This window comes from Canis lupus, chromosome 10 (assembly GCF_003254725.2).
Source record: "Canis lupus dingo isolate Sandy chromosome 10, ASM325472v2, whole genome shotgun sequence".
Taxonomy (NCBI): Eukaryota; Metazoa; Chordata; class Mammalia; order Carnivora; family Canidae; genus Canis; species Canis lupus.
The window spans coordinates 5,858,480-5,883,070 of NC_064252.1; the positions used below are offsets into that span (position 1 = coordinate 5,858,480).

The 24,591-nt window shown below is 33.5% G+C and overlaps 1 protein-coding gene and 1 long non-coding RNA gene across 14 annotated transcripts in view; one reads left to right on the top strand and one right to left on the bottom strand.

The window, feature by feature from the left end:
- USP15 (ubiquitin specific peptidase 15) overlaps positions 1-24,591 on the top strand; it is a 122,905-nt gene that overhangs the window by 88,219 nt on the left and 10,095 nt on the right. For 5 of the 13 annotated variants that reach the window (XM_025476763.3, XM_025476764.3, XM_025476769.3 and 2 more), the window contains 10 exons: positions 14,319-14,492; positions 16,250-16,408; positions 16,488-16,712; positions 21,331-21,414; positions 21,505-21,599; positions 21,700-21,891; positions 22,951-23,066; positions 23,241-23,513; positions 23,894-23,964; positions 24,308-24,423. In XM_025476763.3, the coding sequence (XP_025332548.1) occupies positions 14,319-14,492; positions 16,250-16,408; positions 16,488-16,712; positions 21,331-21,414; positions 21,505-21,599; positions 21,700-21,891; positions 22,951-23,066; positions 23,241-23,513; positions 23,894-23,964; positions 24,308-24,423 (1,505 nt within the window). Of the gene's footprint in view, positions 1-7,650; positions 7,771-7,994; positions 8,141-13,963; positions 14,052-14,318; positions 14,493-16,249; positions 16,409-16,487; positions 16,713-21,330; positions 21,415-21,504; positions 21,600-21,699; positions 21,892-22,950; positions 23,067-23,240; positions 23,514-23,893; positions 23,965-24,291; positions 24,424-24,591 lie in introns of those variants that run through there. The other 8 variants (XM_035696587.2, XM_035696589.2, XM_025476770.3 and 5 more) reach the window with 7 other exon arrangements.
- LOC112677937 (uncharacterized) overlaps positions 1-24,591 on the bottom strand; it is a 73,920-nt gene that overhangs the window by 3,185 nt on the left and 46,144 nt on the right. Inside the window, exon 5 of the long non-coding RNA XR_007413347.1 lies at positions 651-689. This is a non-coding gene — a long non-coding RNA (uncharacterized LOC112677937). The remainder of the gene's footprint in view (positions 1-650; positions 690-24,591) is intronic.

Below are 24,591 nucleotides of genomic sequence, written 5' to 3' on the forward strand. Positions count from 1 at the left end.
AGGACAAGTTAATAAAAGAGTTAAAACTATGGTACTATTCAAAACATTCTGAGATAATACATCCTTTAAAATTATGCTAATCAACTTGTAAGAAATGCATAAAAATGTTTTATTGTGGTCAAATATACATAAAATTTACTATTTTAATCATTATTAATTGTACAGTTCAGTGGCATTAAGTATATACAGATTTACATTACTGGTTGCATTTACAACCATTAAAAATTTTTTATGTTTATGTCAAAGATATGTCCCCCTTAATACAAGATGGAACTCCTTTTGGAATTACGTTCCTTTTCCTTAATATCACCAATAGATATTTCTCTTGCTTTGATGATGGAGTTGATTTTCAAAAGCGTGAAGTTATTCAGAGCATTATCCTCAGAATACTATAGGCAGTCAAGCTAGATAATTTTTTTAATCAAATATACTTATGAAGTCTGTTCATTTACTCAGCACATAGTTATTGAGGGCCTAAGTTCCTTTCACTTATAGGCAATAATAATTCTAGTATTGTGAACAAAACAGTATATGTTTCCTCAGAGCATAGTCTAGTAGAGAAGATAAACATTAAGTAAATCATGATAAGTATGATAAAGAGGAAAAATGGAGTGCTATGAGTAAATAATAAGAACTTGGAGAGTACCTACCTTATATTGGGTGTCAAACTCTCCAGAGGTAACATAGAGCTATAACCAGAGAATAGTATGAGTTAGGCAGGTGAGAGTTGAAGTTAGATGGAGCAACAACATGTGCAGTTCTTCTAGGTCAGGCATGTTTGAGGAACCAACAGGTGAGTAACCTATGGAATAATATTTGAAGGGGAGTGGTATAAAATGAGTCTGAAGAATTAGGAAAAAGCCAGATCATGTAGGGGGAGTTTGGATTTTAATGTACTACTAAGGCATTAAAGATTCCAGGCTACAATATTTTCATCTGTTTTATTGCATTTATCTCCTAACTGATTTATTTGCTTAAACTCTTAATGGGTATGGCCCATACTCCAAAGAGCAGCGAGAGCTTTCCCGTTCAAAGCTAAGGCTTTGAATATTCTCTTTGTCTGTAATATTACATGCCTTCTCATTTCACTCAACAAAAGCTTAAGTCCTTAAAACAGAATGGAGATAAGGCCCTATATGGTCTAGTCCCATGCTGTCTTATTTCCTACCATTTTCCTCCATGTTTCCTTTTCCATCCTTACTATAAGCTCTGGCCTTGTTCATGCCAAGAATGTTCTTGCCTCAGGATCTCTGTACTTAGAATTTCCTATACCTGGAATTTCTTCCTCCGAATATTTGTATCCTTGTTCTCTCTCTTCCTTTAGGTTTGGTCAGAAACCAAACCTAAATGGGTCATCACAAAATCACAAATCTGACCATATTGGTCAGAACCTTGCCCACTCCAGCCCCATTTATCTGTCTGCAACCGCCCCCCCACCTCTCTCTCACATATGCTCTATGAATATCAGGGCTTTCTTTTAGTCACTGCGCTAGCCCTATTACTTAGAACAGTGTTTGACATGTAGAAGGCACTCAAATTAATGAAAAGTAAAGGAAATCACATTTTAGTTTATGGCTTGGGGTAACAAGAATAATATGAGTTAATTTTAGGCATGTTCAGTTTGTGGTACCTGTGAAACATCCAAATTAGATACATCATTTGTAGATGGATATTCTAATACGGAATACAGACCAAAGGCTTAGGTTAGTAATAGAAATATGGCTGCTTGTAGATGATAATTAAAATCAGGGATGATTGCATCTAAATGAGGGCATCTATGAAAAAAAGTTCCAGGACTAAGCCTTACAGGACAACATTCAAATGGAGGAAAGACACTACTATTGCAACAGGAGAAAAAATTATTTGCAAATAGTTTCTAGATTTTGTGATGACCCATTATCCTAAAACTACGAGACCAGGTTATTTGCTAAGAATTAAAGAATAAGATTGACAGTATTGAGATCTCTTTTGAGGCTGGAGATCAATTCAGAATGGTAGAAATTTATTCACCTGAAATTTTCTCTAGCAATGTTCAGCTACAGTGGTACAAAGAATCGATAACTGGATGTATATAGGAAGTAATTGGGTTCATCTAGGGTTAAAAGAGAAAAAGACAAAGGAATTAAGAGCTACTATCCTAATCTTGTTTTTATTGGGCTACTTTATTTAGCTAATCCAACATATATCCATTGAGTCTCTACTGTGTGCCAAGCATTTTTCTAACCATTGGTAAAAACATTGGAAAGGACAAGCCTATGTCTAGAAGTTCATGATGTAGTGAACGAAAAAAAAGTAGAAATAAGTATGATACAGTATGTGATAGGATAGAAAGCATGATCAGTCAAATGTTGTGGAGGCAAACAAAAGAGAGCCCTTTGGAAATAAGTGAGGCTTTTGCAAGGAGGTGACTTTTGAGTCAGGCCTCAATTTTGTTTGGTGTAGAATACATTATTCATAACAACTTACGTTTTGTTCATTTGGTCATAAACCAGAAGTACAAATATAACATCGTAGCTCAAACTTGTTCCACCTTTTTCCACCACAGAAATCCTTACATTAGAAATCTATTTTACCATGGCAAAAAACACATTGTTTATACATAAACACATATTGGCACCCCCTGTATGCTAGATACTGATGCTTTTTCATATGTGTGCCAGCTCTAAAAGAGAAGTAAAATATTTTAATTAATGACAATATCAAGAGAACAAACATATCACCTCCTAAAGTAATTATATCAAAGATGATGTTCATTTGAATTTGAAGAGTTTACTGGAAAATCATGGCTTTATAAACCATGTCATATATATAATTAAAAATTAAAAGTGTCTCTGGCCTTCATTTAGAGAGCTTTTGCTTTTTTTTATTTTTTATTTTTTTTATTTATGATAGTCACACAGAGAGAGAGAGAGAGGCAGAGACACAGGCAGAGGGAGAAGCAGGCTCCATGCACCCGGAGCCCGACGTGGGATTCGATCCCAGGACTCCAGGATCACGCCCTGGGCCAAAGGCAGGCGCCAAACCGCTGCACCACCCAGGGATCCCGCTTTTGCTTTGAATACAAACTGAATCATTGACATACATACTGGTATATATTCATTATGTATATATGAATGAATATATATTTTTATAGATTTATTGTATAAATGACGTATATTGAGTGATTCTTCAGTAGTAGAATTGAGTGATTCTTCAGTAGTTGCCCAGGGCCTTTCTAAGTATTACGTACTTTGACAGAAAAAGCTTTCAGTAACTTTTTAGGGCAGCCCGGATGGCTCAGCGGTTTAGTGCCACCTTCAGCCCAGGGTGTGATCCTGGACACCTGGGATCGAGTCCCACGTCGGGCTCCCTGTATGGAGCCTGTGTCTCTGCCTCTCTTTTTCTCTCTCTTTCTGTGTCTCATGAATAAATGAATAAAATCTTTAAAAAAAAAAAACCTTTTGAAAGAAATTACAAGTTTTTGACCAAAATGTTACTAATTGTTTATAAGGAAACTCTTAATAGTAAGATAAGACATATTTTAAGATTCCTCTTATATTCACTAAGTACCATCCATACCTGAAGTTTCTTTCATCATGATTATATCACCATCTTCCTGGGGACCTCTACTGTCTTTCCTGAAATTTGTTCCATTAATAATCATGTCATTGTTACAGACTTTTACCTCTTCACTGTGTTCCTTTAAGCATATATACGTGGTCAAGTCTTTTTCTCTTATTGGTATTGGGGACAGGATATGGAGTAAGGATGATTCTTGATCTTGAAAATTGGAAATAATGGTCTGTGCTTTCTCCCTACTTTCTCATCCCCCATTCAGTAGTCCTCTGCATCTTAGCTGTAGTAGTAACTAACATGGATTTTGGAACCTGACTACTTGGATTCAAATCCTGGTTCTGCTACTTGGTTGTATGATCTTGGATAAGAAAATGCTTAGTTTCTCATCTGCTAAATGAAGATAAATTGCTTAAGAAGTGCTTGGTACCTAGTAAGCAATATGTAAATATCACCTACTGTTATATCATTGCTTTGACCATCATACCACTCCATAGAAATTGCTTTTGATATGGTCATTCTTGACCTTCTGTTTGCAGGGTTCATCATGGCCTCTTTACCTTTGAGAAGTTGACATCCACTTTAACTGACAAATCCCAAACCTGTCTCAAGCATAATTCTCCTTCCTAAGTTTCCCTCCAATATATGTAACTATTAGATGGACTTTTCTGCCTTGGATAATATTACACTTAAACTAAATGTATCTACTAAGACCAACATACTACCCTCCCCGCCAAGAAACCTGATCCTTTATCCCTTCTACTCCCTTTTAGTTGCAACTATCCCAAATTGAAAACTTGACACTTATTCCAAATCCTGTTCATTCCATTGCCTCTTAATGTCACTTATATCCATCTTCTCTTTTACTGTCACTACACTATTTCAATATTTTAGCAACTTTTATATGAACTATTGAAATACATCTCTAACCTCATATTTTTCTTTCGTTTATCCTCTTCCACTCCATTTAGTACACTGATTCAGTCATTGTTTTATAATGTTAACTCTTAAGACTTGCTTCCCGTCACTTAAAGGATAAAATCCAAATGAGACCCTATCTACCTCTTTAGCCAAAACTAAAGGTTCTTAGAATTTAAGTTCCAAACTTCTTTGCGTATACTGTTTTCTTTTCCCTGGTTGCCTTTCCTACACCTCCACCTCTCCCCCTTTTCCTTTGTCTCTTCTGGTTAAATACCTGTTACACAGTGAGAATCGTGAAAGCAGATGCTGTGTTTGGTTTTCTTTTATATCCCCAATGTTTAGTATAATGCCTGAAATACGTTAGAACCGTGTTTCTCACAGTGTGTCTATGGATGAGATAGCATGATCAGCCATAAAATAAGCATAGAAATTAAGCATAAGTGATCTAAGACTATTCTAGAAATTTGTCAGGGTGATTATCTATTAAATCTCATGATTAAAATGGGGCGTTGTTTTTTGTATGTCCTTTTTTTCCCTCATTTTTCTAGTGGTTCATTTTTATTGTAGTTTATAAAGTTTCAGTCTGTGATGATTTGGAAATTTTTTAAAAATTAGTTCCTTCATGCAAATAGAGAAAAATACTGCATTAGAAAATATACCAGAAATGTTTAGAACTTGACCTGTACCAAATAAATGGTATTTCTGAAATTGCCTAAACTCCAAAAGAGCACATTAGTGTTTTTTTTTGAGCACATTAGTTTTAAAAAGAATTATAGCAAAAAAAAATTTTTAATTAAAAAAAGAATTACAGTACATAGCGTATATATTGATTTCTTGCAACTAAAAAGTCAGAAACTTACCAATATATATAAAATGCAAGAAATACTACATCTTTATATTCCACTAGTGTAACCAATCTGATAGCTCTTGAATTGGGCTGCCATGTTAATTACAGCTTGTCAGAGCAGCCCCCATTACCATGCAAACAATTTCTTGAATGATTTCATGGTGAAAGATAGGAAAAAATCCTTTAGAACATGATTTTTATACTTCTAGAGACTTTTGAAATAATGATCTTCTTTTCTTAATATTTGTTGAATGATTACATAAATTTTTTTGTTATGAAAATAATCAGAAAAAAAAGAAAATAATCAGAAACCTTCATAATTCATGCTGTTACATGTTATTTAAAATTCTGTTTCAACTCACATGAAGTATTATCAGCTATGGGCCTAATGTAATGAAATGATGCAGAGAAGTATATAACATAGTGGTTTCCTTAAAGAATGTAAAAAAAATCAGTTAAACTTTTTAGAATTTTTCTGCTATTCTTTCCTGTATGCCTTTACAGAAGAACTGAAAGATCAGTGAATCACACAATTCAATATACTCATTTATTTAAAAACGTTTCTTTACTGAATACTATGTGCAAGGTACTGAACCACGCATAAAATTATAAAGAATGGGGGATCCCTGGGTGGCTCAGCAGTCTAGCGCCTGCCTTTGGCCCAGAGCACAATCCTGGAGTCCTGGGATTGAGTCCCGCGTTGGGCTTCTGGCATGGAGCCTGCTTCTCCCTCTGCCTGTGTCTCTGCCTCTCTCTCTCTCTATGTCTGTCATGAATAAATAAATAAAATCCTTTAAAAAAATTATAAAGAACCATTGTTTTTCCTTAATCCTTTGTCTTACCTAAGATAGTGACATTCATTTCATTCTGAGCCAGTTTTGAATTATTAATGGAATAGAGCAGATAGCAGTACTAAACATTAAAATTGAATTCATATACTTTAGTTCTTTAAAATAAATATAACTTACATTAAAGTTCATTAATGTTATTAGAACCATATGTTTAAAAAAAAGAACCAAGTGTTTTTAGCTTGCTTCCTATAAATTGAATATTAAACATAAAATCACTCCTTAAAAAGTCTGTTGCAAAAAAAGATTTTAGACAATTGCTGTTATAGTCTAGTTGTTTGAAAACCTTAGTACATTTGCCCGAAACTTATAGTATTGTTGTTGGTGTAATCATTATCACAGAAGCTTTCAAATTTATTTATATTGAAAGTGGATCTTTAATTTCTTCTTGTAGGGGGATCCCTGGGTGGCGCAGCGGTTTAGCGCCTGCCTTGGGCCCAGGGCGCAATCCTGGAGACCCGGGATCGAATCCCACGTTGGGCTCCCGGTGCATGGAGCCTGCTTCTCCCTCTGCCTATGTCTCTGCCTCTCTCTCTCTCTCTGTGCGACTATCATAAATAAAAAAAAAAAGAAAAAGAAAGGGAATCTTTAAAAAAAAAATTTCTTCTTGTAGCATTTAACATGAAAATTAATGGTCTTTACATAATCATGACTTTTTTTTTAACATTTTAAGATTTACTCACTACCAGTAACAGAGTAGTCTTTTTATAAACTTAGAATTCTCCTCACTCAATTCTATAGATGAGAGAAAAAAAGCATTATTTCTTTGCTAGCTGACAAAATGTTTCCAATTAGTTCTCATACTTTCCCAGAGTTCTCATAATACTAGTTCATTGAATTTAAGTAGTATATGAAGAAGAAATTACCTAGAATTTGAAGAAAAGAGTAACAGGAACTTTAAATGAAACTTAGTTTTATTTAGATCTTAAGTATAGCACCCAGATTAATGACAAATGTTAAATTTGTTAGAACAATATCCTTGTCGAATTCAAAACTGCCTTTGAAAACTATTTTATGTAAAATTCCAATATTTTAAGTTGAGTATTAAGTTGACTAGTTGGAAGGAGGAAAGAACCATTAAGTTTTTTTTTTAATAAATGAATTAAAGTTACATCCACTTATATTTTACTTACCTAAATTTGTTTTTGAAAGAGAGCTTGAAAAGAGATTGGAAATGAAAAGCAAAATAGAGCGATTGTTTGCTTTCCTAAAATATGTGGAGAAGCTTTAGAATTGATCTCTCAAATGTAATGAGATTTGCCTTTCCTAGGAAAGTAACAAAGTAACAAAAGTAACAAAAAATAAAATACCAAGTGTCTTAAAAATAACTCATTTTAATTTTTTACTTGATGAAGACACAGGCTTGTATTTATAGATTTTCATTGTAAAAGTCTACATCACTTTCGTTTCTCATCCACTATTTCATTGCAGAACTAGAGCCAATATCCCAATATTAACAGAATGCTTCAGAATTATTCAATACCTTTTCAGAATGTTTATACAGTTGTCATGACAAAGTGAAAAACAATAGCATGGCAAATCTGAAAATTCTTATCCCATCTAATCTTAAAATCCAGGAAAAACATACTGGGTTATTCTAAGGTAACCATGGATTACTTCAGGTTTTATTTTTAAATCATAAGAAAATAAAATGGTTTCCTCATTTTAGATTGGGTTTTTATTTTTAGTATTGGTTAGTTTGAAGGTGTAGCTACTTTTTTTAAAGGGTTGTGAGTGGCATTACATTTTGATCAGTTACAGAATGAGTTACACAACTCAAAGCTTTAGGTAATCAAAAATTAAGTTTGTTTTCTTTCCTGTTCTAGTTACCGGTTTACTAAAATAGTGAGCATACATGATCACTTGAAAATTGGGCTTCTGGAGCACCTGAACAGAAAGGGAGTGGTTCATATTCAGCATTACAAAAGACAACTTTCTCTTTTTGAAGGGGATTACTTTGGCTATTTTCCAGGTACTGGGGAAATTCCAGATTCATTACAAGTTATTGGGATGGCTATTAATTATTCATTTCCTAAAATATGTTGATTACAGACTTGAGATTTGGTTATACAGTAGAACTTTATTTCACTTCATCAGTTTAAAAAATAATATAGAAGTTTATAGTGAAATACAAAATTGAGACTTACATGAGTCACATATTTTTTCAGAGAACTCTAGAAACATCACTCTTACTGATCACAACATATTTAATGGAAGAACTTGTTGAAAATAATGTAAGAGCAATAGGATTTGTATATATGTGTATAAGGAAAAGTTATGGGCAGAACATTGTAGCTTTTCCAACTAATTAAATAATGAAAGAAAATCATAACCTCACATAATATTACAATTTTAGATATATGGAAATTTATAACTAGAGAGTTTTTCATAGAGAATTATAACTTCATAAAATAGCTGAATGATATATGCATTCTTTTAAAAAAATAGTTCTTCATGGTGGCAGTGATTAAAGTTTTATATGTATTGAATCATAGAGCCGAATGTCCACTCAATGAGACATTTGATTATTTAGAAGAATTCTCTTTCGAATTTTTATGTTTGGGTTGAAGATTTGGGGAAGAGTCTTTATAAAAATCTGTTTCCAAGTATTTTTCCTTTACATATCTTTTACTTTTATCGATTTATCTTGATAGTTTGGAGCATTCATTATAGCTGTTTTCCTTCATTAGGAAAGCCTGCCTGGGCATTATTTGGACTTTTATTCTTTGAACTTTTAGAACTTTCAAATAGGTTATAGTTCTATAATGGTACAATTCAGTGTTTTCGCTTTAGTATTTTCTACTGCTCTCAATTTCTCTAAGGACTGTTTCCAGTCTTTCTACTGTACCAGTTTTCATTCATTCAACACACTTTTATTAATGTATGTGTCAGGCATTGTGCTATATAGACTCTGAGGTACAAAAGTGGGTTAGACTGGATACTACTCTTAAGATAAGTACAGTATAAGTGAGCTCAAGATACAGAGTTACTTTAGAGGAAGGAATATTAGTTCTTCCTTGAGGTGCTGAGGAAGATGTAATGTTTTTAAGAGATTCTGAGATAAGTGTTAAAGAATGAGTAGGAATTTCTTACAGGAGAATATTCTAAGAAAGGGAGTTAGGGGTACATGCTAAGGTTCAATCTTAATACATTAAACTAAGGACTATGTCTTAAGACTCCTAATTCAGATTCACATTCAAGAATACTCTTTATTACAGTTTCTATTGTAAATGCATAGGCAAGCGCAAGTAGAGAACCACAGAACCACTTTTAGGAACAGATGCTTAGCAGTCATGTCTGCTTACAAAATGATTGGCTTGCACATTCCCAGGCAGTCTCTCATTCTTCATGGATCAATAACTTTTCATACTAGCTTATATCCTGAACCTTCTAGTTAACCAACTAGTCATTTTATTACAAAAGCTAATAAATTAATGAATGCCAGAACTCTAACATATACTAAATATGAAATTTAGTTTTTTAATCCTTAGATCTTCAGATCCTCTTGTTGAATTCACACACTATAAATTTGCCTAGGAATCATAAAAAATATTTAAGTATAGAAATATTTATCCTAGTTAACAAGTGCAGTTTTGCTTGTTCATTATTGTTAGTTTTATTTATTCTCTTTTACATTAAAAACTGAAACTATTGGTGCAGAATTCTTATCTTCATTCTGATTATTGCTTTACTTTTAGCTTGGTATTTGACAAAATTCTACCCAATTTTGGGAACAACTATAGGCACCATTATGATAAACAAAATGTGGCTTAAGATACATTTTTTTATGATCAGTCACAATACCTCATATTTGGACCTCATTTTTTTGGTAATGAGTTGTAAGAGATAGTTCTCCCTGAAATACTGAGGTGTTGGTATTTGTCAGTGGCAGGGAGTTGAAATCTGAATTAACAGAGTTGAAGCTCAGCGTGTCACGTGACTGATAGAATGTCACAAAGCTTATAGGTAGCCACAGAAATAACGTACTAATATTGTTGATCTAATCCCTTTTGTTTCAATGATAGATTTATATCTATATTCTCAGATTTTACTAGGAAAAACCGTGTATGTTAAGAAAGGATGAGTTTTGTTATGTTTCACAGTTCAAGAATCATGGAGAGTGAAAAATATATCCACATAGGTGCACAGCACATGTCGTGTGATTTTAGGTCCATATTACGTCACTCAGTAAAGTATTTTACAGGCTAAAAAGGAAATGCCTTATGTCTACCTATGTAGGGCTTTTAATATATATATGTCTTAGGAAAGGAATTGTTTTGGGACAGTCCCAGTCAGATAGAAGAGTGATGTTTGTTACAATAGAGGAATTTTTGAGAGAGATACTTTAGACGTATGGTTATGTTGGTTTTTATTATTGAACTAATCAAAATTTTTATTCTTAAAACATTGTATTTAATGGCAAGAAGTCCAAGTGTCCAGTGTTCTTTTAACTGTCAAAGATGTTTATGTTTCTAAGATAGCCTCATGTTAAAAGATAGAATGAGTTGCATAAATTACTGCGTTATGATCAATTTTAAGAAATGACCTTCTTTCTTCTGCCACAGTGATGGCGCTGAATACTGATAACACTTGAGGCATGGAAATATTTTAGTTGTTTGACCTGTATTCTAATTATACGGTGAAATTTATAGTCAAAATTTTAGGAGAACTTACAATATTTTAAGTGGTTTTTATACTATTTCAAGAATAATGTTATTTTCAAGGTAAGGGAGAGAGGTATTTTCAGTATGAGAAAGAAAAGCCTGATATTTTGAGCTATTACGATATTTGCCTTATTAGTAGAATACTTAACTGTCTATTAAATTTCTGTATTTATAAAAAAAATTCTGTATTTATGTGTTTGTATAAATTTTTTTTTTTAAATGCAGCTTGTGAGTTTCTTAAAGCATTATATTCTGGTGTACACCTGAAACTAATGTAACATTGTATCAACTATACCTACATTTTTTTTAAAATGATGTTTAACAACTAGAATGCTCTTTTGGGCCATTTAGGACTTAATGGTTTAAATTTAAATATAGGGGTTATCTCAAAATATATTAGTTATGATATCTTGACACGTAATACAAACACTTAATAAAACTGGGATTTTTTTTTGTTATTTAGTTTGTTAATGTTGAATTTTTGTCAACTTCAAAATGGCAGGTGTCATTTTGAAAATAATCACTGGTCCCTGTGTCAAGGACTTAAAAAATCCAAACAGAGACCCACTAAAAGGCAGGTAGTGGACTAAATGAAAAACAAAAGGGAAGGGTTTTTGTTTTTGTTTTTAAGTGTATTTATTTATTTTAAAATCTCTACACTCCATGTGGGACACAAACTCAGGGCTCCAAAATTAAGAGTTGCACAAAAGCATGGGAAAGTTTTTAATAGGTACTATTCTTCTTTTGGCTTAATATTCAGATAAAAGTGCTTGGAGAATCTTTGAGATTATTCATTACCAGCTAATATATTTTTGCCTCATTTAGTAATAATTCATTCAAGAAAATTTTAAGTACTTTTAAAGTGCCTAACATTGAAGGAAAAGAGTAAAAAACCAAGAGGATAAAAACATTTGTAAAAACTACAGGCAAAAACATGTTTTATTAATCATGCATTTAATATACACCTGCTGAGTGCTGGAGATATACATATAATTGATATAATGGTTCCTGTTCTCATGAAGGTCTCAGTCCATTTGACAAAACAGACAAACTTAAAATTAAAGTGACAGCGTGTTATAAAATAAGTACTGTAATAAAAGTGAGCATTATGAAATATGGAAACATACAGGAGGAAACACTGTAAGGAAATTTAGGAATATTTCCTACACAGGATACCTGAATCTTGATGGTTTAGTAGAAGTCAGTAAGACAAAGAAGGTGTATTTCACATAGATGGAGTGATATTGCAAATTTACAGAGTGAGAGATTGCATGGAGGTCAAGGAACTGCAAATAATCAAGTAAGACTTTGATGGAGTCAGATAAAGGTAAAGCAAAACATGAGGCTACATAGGTAGGCAAAAGACAGACTCTTCCAAAAACTTGAGATTTTACTCTGAAATTGTTATTTAAGGATTTATAGGAGGGAAATGACATGATTAGATAATAAATTTAGGAAGATCACTCTGGATGCTATTGGAAAGCTACACAATTTTCAGTTATATTTGGAAGCTCTTTGCAAGATAAGGATACATGTAAACAGTTAAATGAGAAAGTTCAAAAATTATTGTTTTGTATAACTTGATTCTTAGTTTGGTAAAACTATAAATTCTTTGTATAATGGTGTTACAGACAGTAGTGGAATATCAGATTCTTAGTATAACCCTAAGCCTGAACTGATCAAATACAAGGATTTGAAAAAACGATAATAAGAAGGATTTGAAAAATAATTGTTGGAAATACTGTCTGACTTCCTCCTCCTGCCTCTTTGCCTATATTGACTATATAGTGTTGATCCTATTTGTACTAAATCAAATGATACTACTAAGTAATGGCTTTTAGGGTAGCCATGGTATATTCTGGGTTGCCAGACCCTACCTCTAGTGCTGGGTTTATAACTAAAAAGAACATTTAGTGCAAAAGGAAGAGAATGAATCTTAAAAGGTGTGTAAGATTATGAAAAGTTGAAGTATAAAAGGAGTTCAGAAGTAGCAAAGTATCCTTTCCCGAATTGCCTCCTATGCTATAACCTACCTCTATCTTCCTCTTGTTCACATAAACTTCGTTACTGATAAAAATGGCTTATTAAGCTAAGGTCTATATACTCTACCCCAAACATTTTAAACTGCTTTTATATTGCTTTTGTTGCTGAAAAATTATAACAAAGTCCATGACATTATAGACTGCCAATTTGAGGAGTATTATTTTTATTCCATTGAAAATATTAAAATAGATATTATGGTTACTTGCATAAACACAAATTAATTCATAATTGAAGCCACAAAATAGAAGTTTATCATTTATTTCAAAAAAAAGAACATGCCTAATTTTTGAAGTTTTAGCCAAACCGTACATGGTATATAGACATAGTTTATGGTACCGAAGTTACTGAAATGAACCCAGCAGATTGAACTTTTCATAGCTGCCGAGACTTTGATCCCAGACTATTAAACCAAATTAGTGGTAAAGCAAGCTTTGAAAAATGTTGATTTCCATTCATATAAATCTGGGCTCTCCTAAGAATAGGTTTCTACTCCTTCCATGCAAGCAACCACCTTCACTTAAAGTATTTTGCCACTTGACTCCCAAGATAAATTTCTTCCTGCAACAACAACAACAAAAGACCTATATAACCGTATTGTCTGTCAGTCATTACATACTCTTTTTAATGATGCTAGACATCTAGTTGATAAAGTAATATTGGATTCATAATTAAGTCAAATTGTATGGTATTATCAACTTAAAATCATTCATCTTGAGATAAAATATTGTGGAAAAACTGTACTTCTGCCATCTATTTTATTTTAAATCCTAAATTATTTAATTCTAAATGGAAAAGAGTTGGAGAATTAACTTACTCATAGTTTTAATCTCGCCATAAAGGAAAATTGGATTGTTTTGATAATGAAGAACTTGAAGTAAAAGCACATTAGCCAGAGTTCACATAACAAAAGTTGGTTTCCTCAGGCTCAGCTAACCTGTACTGTCCCTTCTAAAAGTGGTTGACCAAATGGAAAATGTAAAGGCTTCTCTTTCATGATAAGGAATTGACATTGGAAGTAAATACCTCTTTAAAGTTAATTTCTTGCTTGCACTCTGTCTCAGTTTTTACCTACTCAGGCTAATTTGCAGGTGCCTGGGATGAGTAGACAAACCCATAATTTCTACCAATCAAGTAAAAGAAGGAAAGAAAACTCTGAGCTTCTCTCCCAGTTAACAGGTAGTTTGCTGTGGTTAAAATTAATGCAGATTTTACAGCAACAAATATTAGCATTTTCATTTATTATAAGTAATTGATTTGAAATTTGGGAAATGAATAGTTGAGTGCATCATTTGAGTGTTTATTTAACCGGTTACTTATTAGTTCAAGAAGCCATCATTTAAATTTTTCTCTGTATGTTGTGGCAAATCAGTTTGTTTCTCTCTTCATTTTAACATGTTTAATGTGTGGTTACTTTCACTTGAAAATGTGTTTTATTCTTTGCAGTGTTTGAGCAACACACCTCCACTTACTGAATACTTCCTCAATGATAAGTATCAAGAAGAACTGAATTTTGACAATCCCTTAGGAATGAGAGGTGAAATAGCTAAATCTTATGCTGAATTGATCAAACAAATGTGGTCTGGAAAATTTAGCTATGTCACGCCAAGAGCCTTTAAGGTTAGTATAGTAAATATATTTTAAGTGAGGGCTGTATCATCCCCAAGAGGACAAAAATAGGTTCTTTGGGGAAGGAGTGACAAAGTCATAACTGTTAGGTTGGTTTGTGGCCCTCCATAGGGACCCAGCACAAATAGATACACAGTATATCTCTGCTGTTAAATTTTCTAGATGGGGGGATGGGACAGATGTTTACTTTAAAATGTCCAAAAAGGTTCTGGGGGGTGGGGAGGGCAATAATGAAATAAAGGTTGGAAAACACTGTTATGGTACAAAATGACAAGAGAGTATGTGTAAATTGGTTTTAGAATATAGTATCTGAGAAACCTACATTAATTTTTATTACAAATGTAAAGGCTAAATTTGGGCATGTCATCGAAATCTAAGAACTCAATTTGAGAGTCGTAAGTTTGAAAAATTAATGAAATGAGACTGGTATGCAAAACCACCATATATTAAATATTTTTAATATAATCCTTAAACTTTTAAGTTTATTCTTGTGGTTACTTCTCAGAACCAATAAAACCTCAAATAATTTAGTTTGTCATTCAAATAAGAATTGAGCTGAAATTTAGTTTTATATAGTTTAAAAAGTCTTCATATTTATTAACAGGTGAGTTCTGTTTTAAAGAGAATAGCAGTTTTCAGCTGTTTTTTAACACAACTTAAATGATGCTCATATAGACATCTACTAGGCAACATTTTATTAACAATATAGTAGTTCTTAAAAAATAAAACACTACTGTGTTTATCTTCTTTAACTTTCTGAGCTTTGGACAAGCTAGGTTAGACAAACTATTTTACAACCCTTACCCATGATTCCAGTTAGTTTTATTTTACTGGATATTGTCTTTTGAAATTATGTGTAAACAGTCTGTTGATACCTGACTTTTCTTTCACATTTCTTTTCGGTTTTATCAAAAAAATACTTAGTACTGCAAATACTAAGAAAATTATATATAAACACAAACATTCCTGAGATTTATCCTCTTTAGACACACCAACTAAATGAGAGCTTTGTAATTTTTTTTAGTGATCCAGAAATATTATTGAATTTTAATAGTCTTTAGTATTTCCAAATCCTTTGTACAAAACTTCACCATATTTTCTCCTTGTTCTTTACTCAGGTCAGCATTTCGTTTCTGGGTTACAGATTAGCTATTTATTATTTAGAGGGGATCCCTGGGTGACTCAGCAGTTTAGCCCCTGCCTTCAGCTCAGGGCGTGACCCCGGGGTCCTGGGATTGGGTCCCGCATCAGGCTCCCCGCAGGGAGCCTGCTTCTCCCTCTGCCTGTGTCTCTGCTCTCTTACCCTGTGTCTCTCATGAATAAATAAATAAAATATTTAAAATATATGTATATTTAGATATGTAATTATATTTATGTATGTGTAATTACCATATCTGCCAATGACTGCAAAAGTGCTACAAGTTGATTTTAGCAGTTCATGAATTCACAAAATTGAAATCCATGAATGATGAGAATCAATTTTTTTATTTTTTTATTTTTTTTAAGATTTTATTTATTCTCTGTGAGAGAGAGAGAGAGAGAGAGAGAGGGGCAGAGACCCGGACAGAGGGGAAGCAGGCTCCATGCAGGGAGCCCGATGTGGGACTCAATCCCGGGTCTCCAGGATCATGCCCTGGGCTGAAAGCAGGCGCTAAACCACTGAGCCACTCAGGGATTCCCGAGAATCAATTTTTTTTTAAATCAGTCTTGTCCCTATAACTGATTTTATACTTTTGCTTTTCTTACAGACCCAAGTAGGACGTTTTGCACCTCAGTTTTCTGGATACCAGCAGCAAGACTGTCAAGAGCTTTTAGCTTTCCTATTAGATGGATTACATGAAGATTTGAATAGAATTAGGAAAAAACCGTATATACAATTAAAAGATGCAGATGGAAGGCCAGATAAGGTAAATTTAATGTCATTATTGTCACCACTTTTATAATAATGTGATATCTTTGTGTAATATGTGTCTGGTTTTCTTACAGATAGTTGCTGAAGAAGCCTGGGAAAACCATTTAAAAAGAAATGATTCTATCATAGTAGATATATTTCACGGCCTTTTCAAATCAACTTTAGTTTGTCCTGAATGTGCTAAGATTTCAGTAACATTTGATCCTTTTTGTTACTTGACACTTCCATTGCCCATGAAAAAAGAACGTACCTTGGAAGTATATTTAGTCAGAATGGATCCACTTACCAAACCTATGCAGGTAAGTCATGATTATTTTCTTTGCATTTGTTACTTTTATAAAAACTTAGTGTTGAGACCTTGTACTTCAAGCACAATTCAATAATAAGTTTATTTATATAAGAGATTTTACAAGCTAAATACTTTGGGAATTAGTACAACTTTTTAGAATCTTGAAATGGCGAGGGATTTATAAATTATCATTATTTATAAAAACAAAATTCTCAGTCTTTTTCTTATGAAAGAAAAATGAGAGGTTGTTCAATTTTGCAGTGGTAAGATAAATATGAGCCTAACAAAGATTTTTCCTATTGTCCAACTTGAACTTTAATGTTAATTGTAAGTTTTTTTCTAGTGGGCTGTTGGAAGTAAAACTAATACCATACATTTTGATTCATGATTTGATAGTGGTATATTTAAATACCTGTAATTTTTAAGCATCTTAAGAACTCAAAAGAGAAATAGAAATTTAATTCAGCTATAAATATTCGCTTCAATAATGTTCTAAGCAAAGCACTATATTTTCTTCCTTCACTAATCAGTTAATCATTTCCTGACGCTTGAACCACCCTAACAAAAGTAGTTCCTTACTCTTCTACTTTGAGTGCCCCTGAAATGTTGTTATCACATTTATCAAATTTTATTATGACCCCTGGTTTACTTATCTTTTCTCTGTTAGTGAGTTCTTTGAAGATAGGAACTTTGTAAATCATTGTATTTCCAACCCCCTTGACTTGTAGTACTACTAAAGCAGAAGTATTCAAAAATTATATTCATTCAAATATGTGTAGGGCACCCAATGAGAATGTAAAGCTCTGTTTGGCAGACAGAGCAGACATGGTTCCTGCTTTAGAGGACTGTTGACTAAAGATCTTTAGCTCAGAGTTCTAGTCAGATAGTGCAGTTTCTTAGAGCATAGTTGTATTAGTCTGCTCAGGCTGCTCTAATGAAATGCCATATAAACTGAGTGGATTTAAACAACAGAAATTTATCTTCTGATAATTCTGGAGGCTGGAAGTCTAAAATCAAGAGTACTAGCATGGTTGGTATCTAGTACAGACTCTTTTCCTGGTTTACAGGCAACCCTATCCTCAGTGTGTTGAGAGAGAATACCTGTAGCACACAAGCTCTCTAGCATCTCCTTATAAGGACACTAATCTCATCATGGAGGTTCACCTTTTTGATCTCATGTAAAGCTCCCAAAAGCCCCATCTCCAAATATTATTACATTGGTGGTTAGGGCTTCAACACATAAATTTTAAGTGGACACAATTCAACCAATAGCAATATCATGAGATCTGTATGAAAGGTCTGCTTTTGAACAAAGTTATGATCTTACCATTAATTTGGTGGAAGTGTTTGGGTTTACTGTCCACAAGAACATTATAAATGAAGTGTTCCTAGTACAAGTATAGTCCTTTCATTCAAACTAATTAAAGTCTAGTGAAGACTAGTCGTGCCCTCAGTAATGTAAATTTCCCCTATTTCTTTTGCTCCTTCTTTATGTTTCCTTTACAAACTCACTGATCCTGATGGTCTCATATCAATATTTCATTCAGTAGTACTCAGAATATTGAGTAGGGCCTAGGAGGGCCTGCTTTTATTTTTTGCCAGGGGAATATATGCTCACATTCTCTAAAGTACATTTGTTGAAGACAGTGCTCTCCTATGCCAATAATACAAAAGTAAGCTATATTACATAGGGACAGGTCACATTCAAATTTCACATTAGCTGTAGGCGTGTATTGAATGTTCTCCCATAATTTGGGTTTTAAATTATTTTTCCAGCAATATGAATTTCATTAGTATAACTCTTTTCTCACTTGGTGGCCAAAAATACAGATTTGTGGAGATCGGAGCCATGGTTAGCATAAAGGAATCGGGCATTTTTTTTCTACTTCAAAGAAGTAACAACTCAAATACAAAATGATAGGCTCGCTAACGGTATGCTTAACCAGCTAGAAAGGAAAGGGAAATTTAGCTGAGTTAACCTACTTGATGAGTTTTCCCATCAGTGAAGTTGATTTAGGTCTTAGAAGTTTATTAGTAATTGTACTAACATGTATTATGTATTGGATTCTGATTCTCTGCAAAGTGCTGGAAATACAAAGATGTTCCTGGTTCTTGTTCCTGAGAACCTTTTCATACAATGTGAAAAATGCTGTGGCAGTGCTGTAGGAATATACATACAAAAGGAATGATACACCCAAACTGCCAATGCCTGTGTTGAATCCTGAAGGATGATTAGGTTTTAAGTGTATGAAAGCTGGAAATAAAGGCATTGTAGACCAACAGAGTGGCATATACAAAGACCGAAAGGCAAAAGACGACATGGCCCACTTCTGGAAATTAGAAGTAGATAATATGGTAAGCAGAAGAACTCACAAAGCTCATAAAGAACTTTGCTGCCAAGATAGGAGATTTGGACTTCATCCTAAAAATTAGGGGAGCCATTAAAGGTTATTAAATAGAGCACTATGTGACCAGATTTTTATTAGAGAAAGAAGACCCAGGCTACTGCAAAGACTGGATTAGAAGAACTTAGGTCGGATATACTAAGACCATGTAAGAGAGTTTTGCAGTGATCACATGACAAATGAAAATGACTAGAACTCTTAAGATTAGTATCAGGGTGACAGAAGAATCAGTTGAATATAAGAAGTAAAAATGTAAAAAAAAAAAAAAAAAGTAAAAATGTTTAAGAGTATTCAAAAATGATGCCAAGTTTTTTGGGTTGCAAAACTGAGGAGACACTGGTGCTATTTGCCTTAATGGGATATATATAGGAAGCAAGGTTTAGGAAGAAGCCTGTTGTAATATTGGATATGTTGCCCTAACATGACCTAAATCTATGTTTAGTACTGGACATGTTGAGGTGCATGAGGAAAATTAGAGCTTATCAGTAAGCATTAAGTTTATCTATCTAGACTAGAAGAGAGATGTCTGGTTGAGATAGAAATTGGGCAGTGAGTTCTATGACAATGATACTGAATGTCTTAGAAGGATGAGATTCCCTAAGGCTAGGGTGACTCTGTAATGTATCATCTAAACTAGAACTCTTTTAAAAATAAAAGGGGCCATTATTAATCATTATATTACCAGGACAGCAGGTTCATCCAGGGCTGAGACAAAGCAAATTAGAATATATTGTCACCTGCTTTAAAGAGAGCATATAGAATCAAGAAGGGGGTGAAGGGTAAAACTCTAAAGGAGTTTGACAACCTTGGTAATAGGTTAAATAGATGAGGACAGAAAGCTAGGGGTAGATTGATAAGTGAATGGAAAGTGAAGAATTTAAGATAGTCATTATAGACATTACTTTTAACAAGGTTATATTTATAAAGCAGAGGAGAAAGGAAGATAACTAGAGGGGGATTATCAGAGGGAAGGCAATGAGAGACTGGGTTTTTGCATTTTGTTTTTTGGTTTTTGTGGGTTTTTTGAGAGACTAGTAGATTATTCCATTGCTTACGTAAGAATCAAGGTAAAATGACATAAAGGATGATTCCTGGGTTAGGTTCCCAAGGAAGTAGAACAGGATGGGAATCAGAACATAGATGCTAGTGGTAGCCTTAGATGGGAAGGGTAACATCTGATTCTCTTTCCCTGTGTAGAAAAAAGATGGAGAAAAGGACCTTTTAGAAGTTTGTTCAGGGACACAAAGTTGGATATTTTCCTATCCAGTAGCCTCTACTTTTTTTGGTATTCTGCTGATAGTGAAGGGAGAAATTGTAAAATAAGGAAGCCTAAGGAATGGTGAAGATTGTATATAGTTACTGGGAAAAATGAAAGAAGAAGCAAATAAGGGATGCACAGAATTTCTGGCTAGTGTTGAACAATCTGTTAAGATTTAAGCACTGTGGATTTGTAGCAAACCAGTCTCTAAAATTGGTCAGTTTTCTCCAGCATATCTGAACAGCTCCAAGAAAGTATAGCAAGAATAAAATTGAATAACAAAATAGTTAAACGTTTTGCAGTGGAGTATTGAAGTGATGGATCCTGTGGGATCTGGATGGAAGGGCGTGAAGACAGTAGGAAGCTGGTAAACCCAGAGAAAATTAAGAATTAAAACTAGAATTCTAAATGCAAGCCAAGAATGGGAAAATGAGTTTCCAGGAATAATAATTAGCTGTCAGTCAGTAGCCTGATAAGAGGTTTAAGATATCAGAGGTGGGGCAAGTTTATGACAAGGTGCAAGAAGTGAACTACAGTTGAATGTAAGTGTGGGTCTCGGAATCAAAGAGCGAAGGAACGATAAGGCGAAGATAAATTATCCATATAGACATTATCAGCCAGGGGGACGCCTGGGTGACTCAGCGGTTAAGCATCTGCCTTTGGCCCAGGGTGTGATCCTGGAGTCCCGGGATTGAGTCCCACATCAGGCTCCCTGCATGGGGCCTGCTTCTCCTCTGCCTGTGTCTCTGCCTCTCTCTATGTGTCTCTCATAAATAAATAAATAAAATATTTTTAAAAAAACAAAAAGACATTATCAGCCAGGATTAATGATAGGATTGGAGACGGACACTGTGAACCAAATACCAAGCGAATGTGAGGAGGCAACCATGAGGTCATTTTCATCTACTGAGTATTTCTTCCAAAGTAATAAATTCATTACAGCTTTTTTTGTTTTTGTTTTTTAGTACAAAGTGGTTGTCCCCAAAATTGGAAACATACTTGATCTTTGTACAGCATTGTCTGCTTTGTCAGGAGTACCTGCAGATAAGGTAATGTGTTTCTGGGTTTGAAGTATATAAGTTGGAATTTAGTGTTTCAGTGATGTAAAACCAGCCTAATAGAAATATGTTTCCTTTTAGATGATAGTTACTGATATATACAATCATAGATTTCACAGAATATTCGCTATGGATGAAAACCTTAGTAGTATTATGGAACGGGACGATATTTATGTGTAAGTATAAAATTCATTGTGCAAAATATTACTTGGGAAAAAATTCAGAGGGAATAACATAAAAGTTTTCAGAGTTTTACAGTCAGTTTTGTCCTTACAGGTTTGAAATTAACATCAATAGGACAGAAGATACAGAACATGTGATTATTCCTGTTTGCCTAAGAGAAAAATTTAGACACTCAAGTTATACCCACCATACTGGTTCTTCACTTTTTGGCCAGCCTTTTCTTATGGCTGTACCACGAAATAATACTGAAGATAAGCTCTATAATCTCCTGCTTTTGAGAATGTGGTAAGTGTCACACAATTCTACATTAACAAAATGAGTGATAGAATAGTTAATAAAAGTAAATACATGGTGTACTATCTGAATATTTTGGTAAGCTTGTATTATTTCAACTTTGTTTAAACAGGTAGCAATTTTAAAAATCAAATTATAGTTTATTTCACTTTCTTGACCATGTAAAAACACATTACTGAGGTAATTGCAAACCCAGAAAGCATGAATTATTTTAGCTGTTTTAAACTAGAAGTTTACAGTTGGAAAAAATAGGAATTTCTCATGTATGCACTCTGAAATTTTAACAAATTTCGGATGCTTCATTTCTTTATACAGATTGTTAGTTCAAGAACTCCTGCTAATGGTTTTATTTAAAAGGATAAACTTTCGGGCAGCTCCCGTGGCGCAGCGGTTTGGTGCCACCTGCAGTCCAGGGTGTGATCCTGGAGACCGGGGATCCAGTCCCACGTCGGGCTCCTTGCATGGAGCCTGCTTCTCCCTCTGCCTGTGTCTCTGCCTCTCTCTCACTCTCTCTGTGTTAAATAAATAAATCTTTAAAAAAATAATAAAAATAAAAGGATAACCTTTCATGGTTGATAGTATTTTAAGGCAACCCCTTTTTGTCTTCCTAAAACCTTGATTTGAATTATAACATAACCAGACTGCCATTTGATCCCTTATATTTTATCTTTTGTAACTGGCATATTTAGTAATACCTATTTTAATCATTACAGTCCCATAATCCATATATAAAGATCACATTATACAGTTAAAAGTAATCTAAATGAGGGTATTTATATAATAATTCTAAGTCAAGAAATTATTTGCCACAAACTTATTTAACACAGAAAGGTGTTAAATACTTGGAAGTAACAAATTACCTTCTTTCTTTTTATAAAGACAACCAAAACAGAAATGATTAGTCACTTGCACTTATGGTTCTATATCCTAAGTTTGATTTATCCTTGAATCTACTAAGTGCCCATTGAAAATTTTTGTTTTACTGAAAGAATGGAAAACTTTAAGTTTTTACCTTCATAGAACTAAATTTGATTTCTGATTTTATTTAAGCCGATATGTCAAAATTTCTACTGAAGCTGAAGAAACTGAAGGATCCCTACACTGCTGTAAGGACCAAAATATTAATGGGAATGGCCCAAATGGCATACATGAAGAAGGCTCACCAAGTAAGAATTCCCTATTAAATTATAAAACCTTTCACCTGGATTGTTGCCTCAGAAAAAAAGATGGGAGTTAAGGAGCTAAAAAATCTCTTCAAGCCTGGGAGAAATAATGTTAATATTAATAACTTTTAAATGTAGCTCTGGGTTTATTTAAAGATTTCTAATATCTAAAATTAGGTGAAATGGAAACAGATGAGCCAGATGATGAATCCAGCCAGGATCAAGAACTTCCCTCCGAAAATGAAAACAGTCAGTCTGAGGATTCAGTTGGAGGAGATAATGATTCTGAAAATGGATTATGTACTGAGGAAACTTGCAAAGGTCAACTCACGGGACACAAAAAAAGATTGTTTACATTCCAGTTCAACAATTTAGGCAATACTGATATTAACTACATCAAAGATGATACCAGGCATATAAGATTTGATGAGAGGCAGCTTAGGCTAGATGGTAAGTGTGAAAACTGGCTTGAACACTGAACTTGAGCAAAGCATGTTGTATTTTTTTAGGTGAAAACTATGAAACAGTCATGAAAAAATAACATCACTTTTCTGTATAAAATCTATATTTATATCTTAAATGCAAAGCCTTAATTACAAGTATATTAAAATTTGTCACTGTTTATTAAATGGAAGTTAGACTTACGCTTAAGTTTTGTATGTTTTTTTTAACTCCTTAAATTTTTAATGGCTTGGAAACAGCAATTTACCCTGATCACCTAGGGCAAATAGAAGAGATTGTTTATTCTGGTATATATCTTAACATTAAAATATGCTCATTTTAATGAAGACATATTAAGTTTTAAAGAAAAAATATGTTTTCCATCTTAGAAAGATCATTTCTTGCTTTGGATTGGGATCCTGATTTGAAAAAAAGATATTTTGATGAAAATGCCGCAGAGGTAAGCCATCACTCATTCCATATCTTTCCCATGTTGATCACAATTTTATTATAATCTTTTGCTTCCACCAAATATGTTTATTTTGCTAATAGAAAAATGGTTATGTACTAGAAAAGGCTTATTGGTTTGCAGACATGCTTTCTCTTAACAGTTTTAATTATTATCCATATAGGTGTGTATATAGAAGTTTTTTAGAATTGTGGTGTAAATCTCAGCTGAAATAAGCTTTGTAATTCTTTTGAGAAAGTTTAGGAGTTTTTCATTACTATTCATAGTAAGATGGTATCACTAAAATGAGTTTTGTTTCATTTGTTCTCTTAACTCAAGAAATACTTCTCTTTAGGATTTTGAAAAACATGAAAGTGTGGAATATAAACCTCCTAAAAAACCCTTTGTGAAATTAAAAGATTGCATTGAACTTTTTACAACAAAAGAAAAGCTAGGTGCTGAAGATCCTTGGTAAGAGACAAAGTTAAAATATTGCTTCTAATTATTTTTTAAGGATTTGTACTGAGGTATATGATATATCAAGTTGCAAAAGCAATAACTAAATTCCCTTTGATATTTTAAATAAGCATTTCTTTAAATGAAAATAGTCCATTAAAAGTGATTTGAGGGACACCTGGG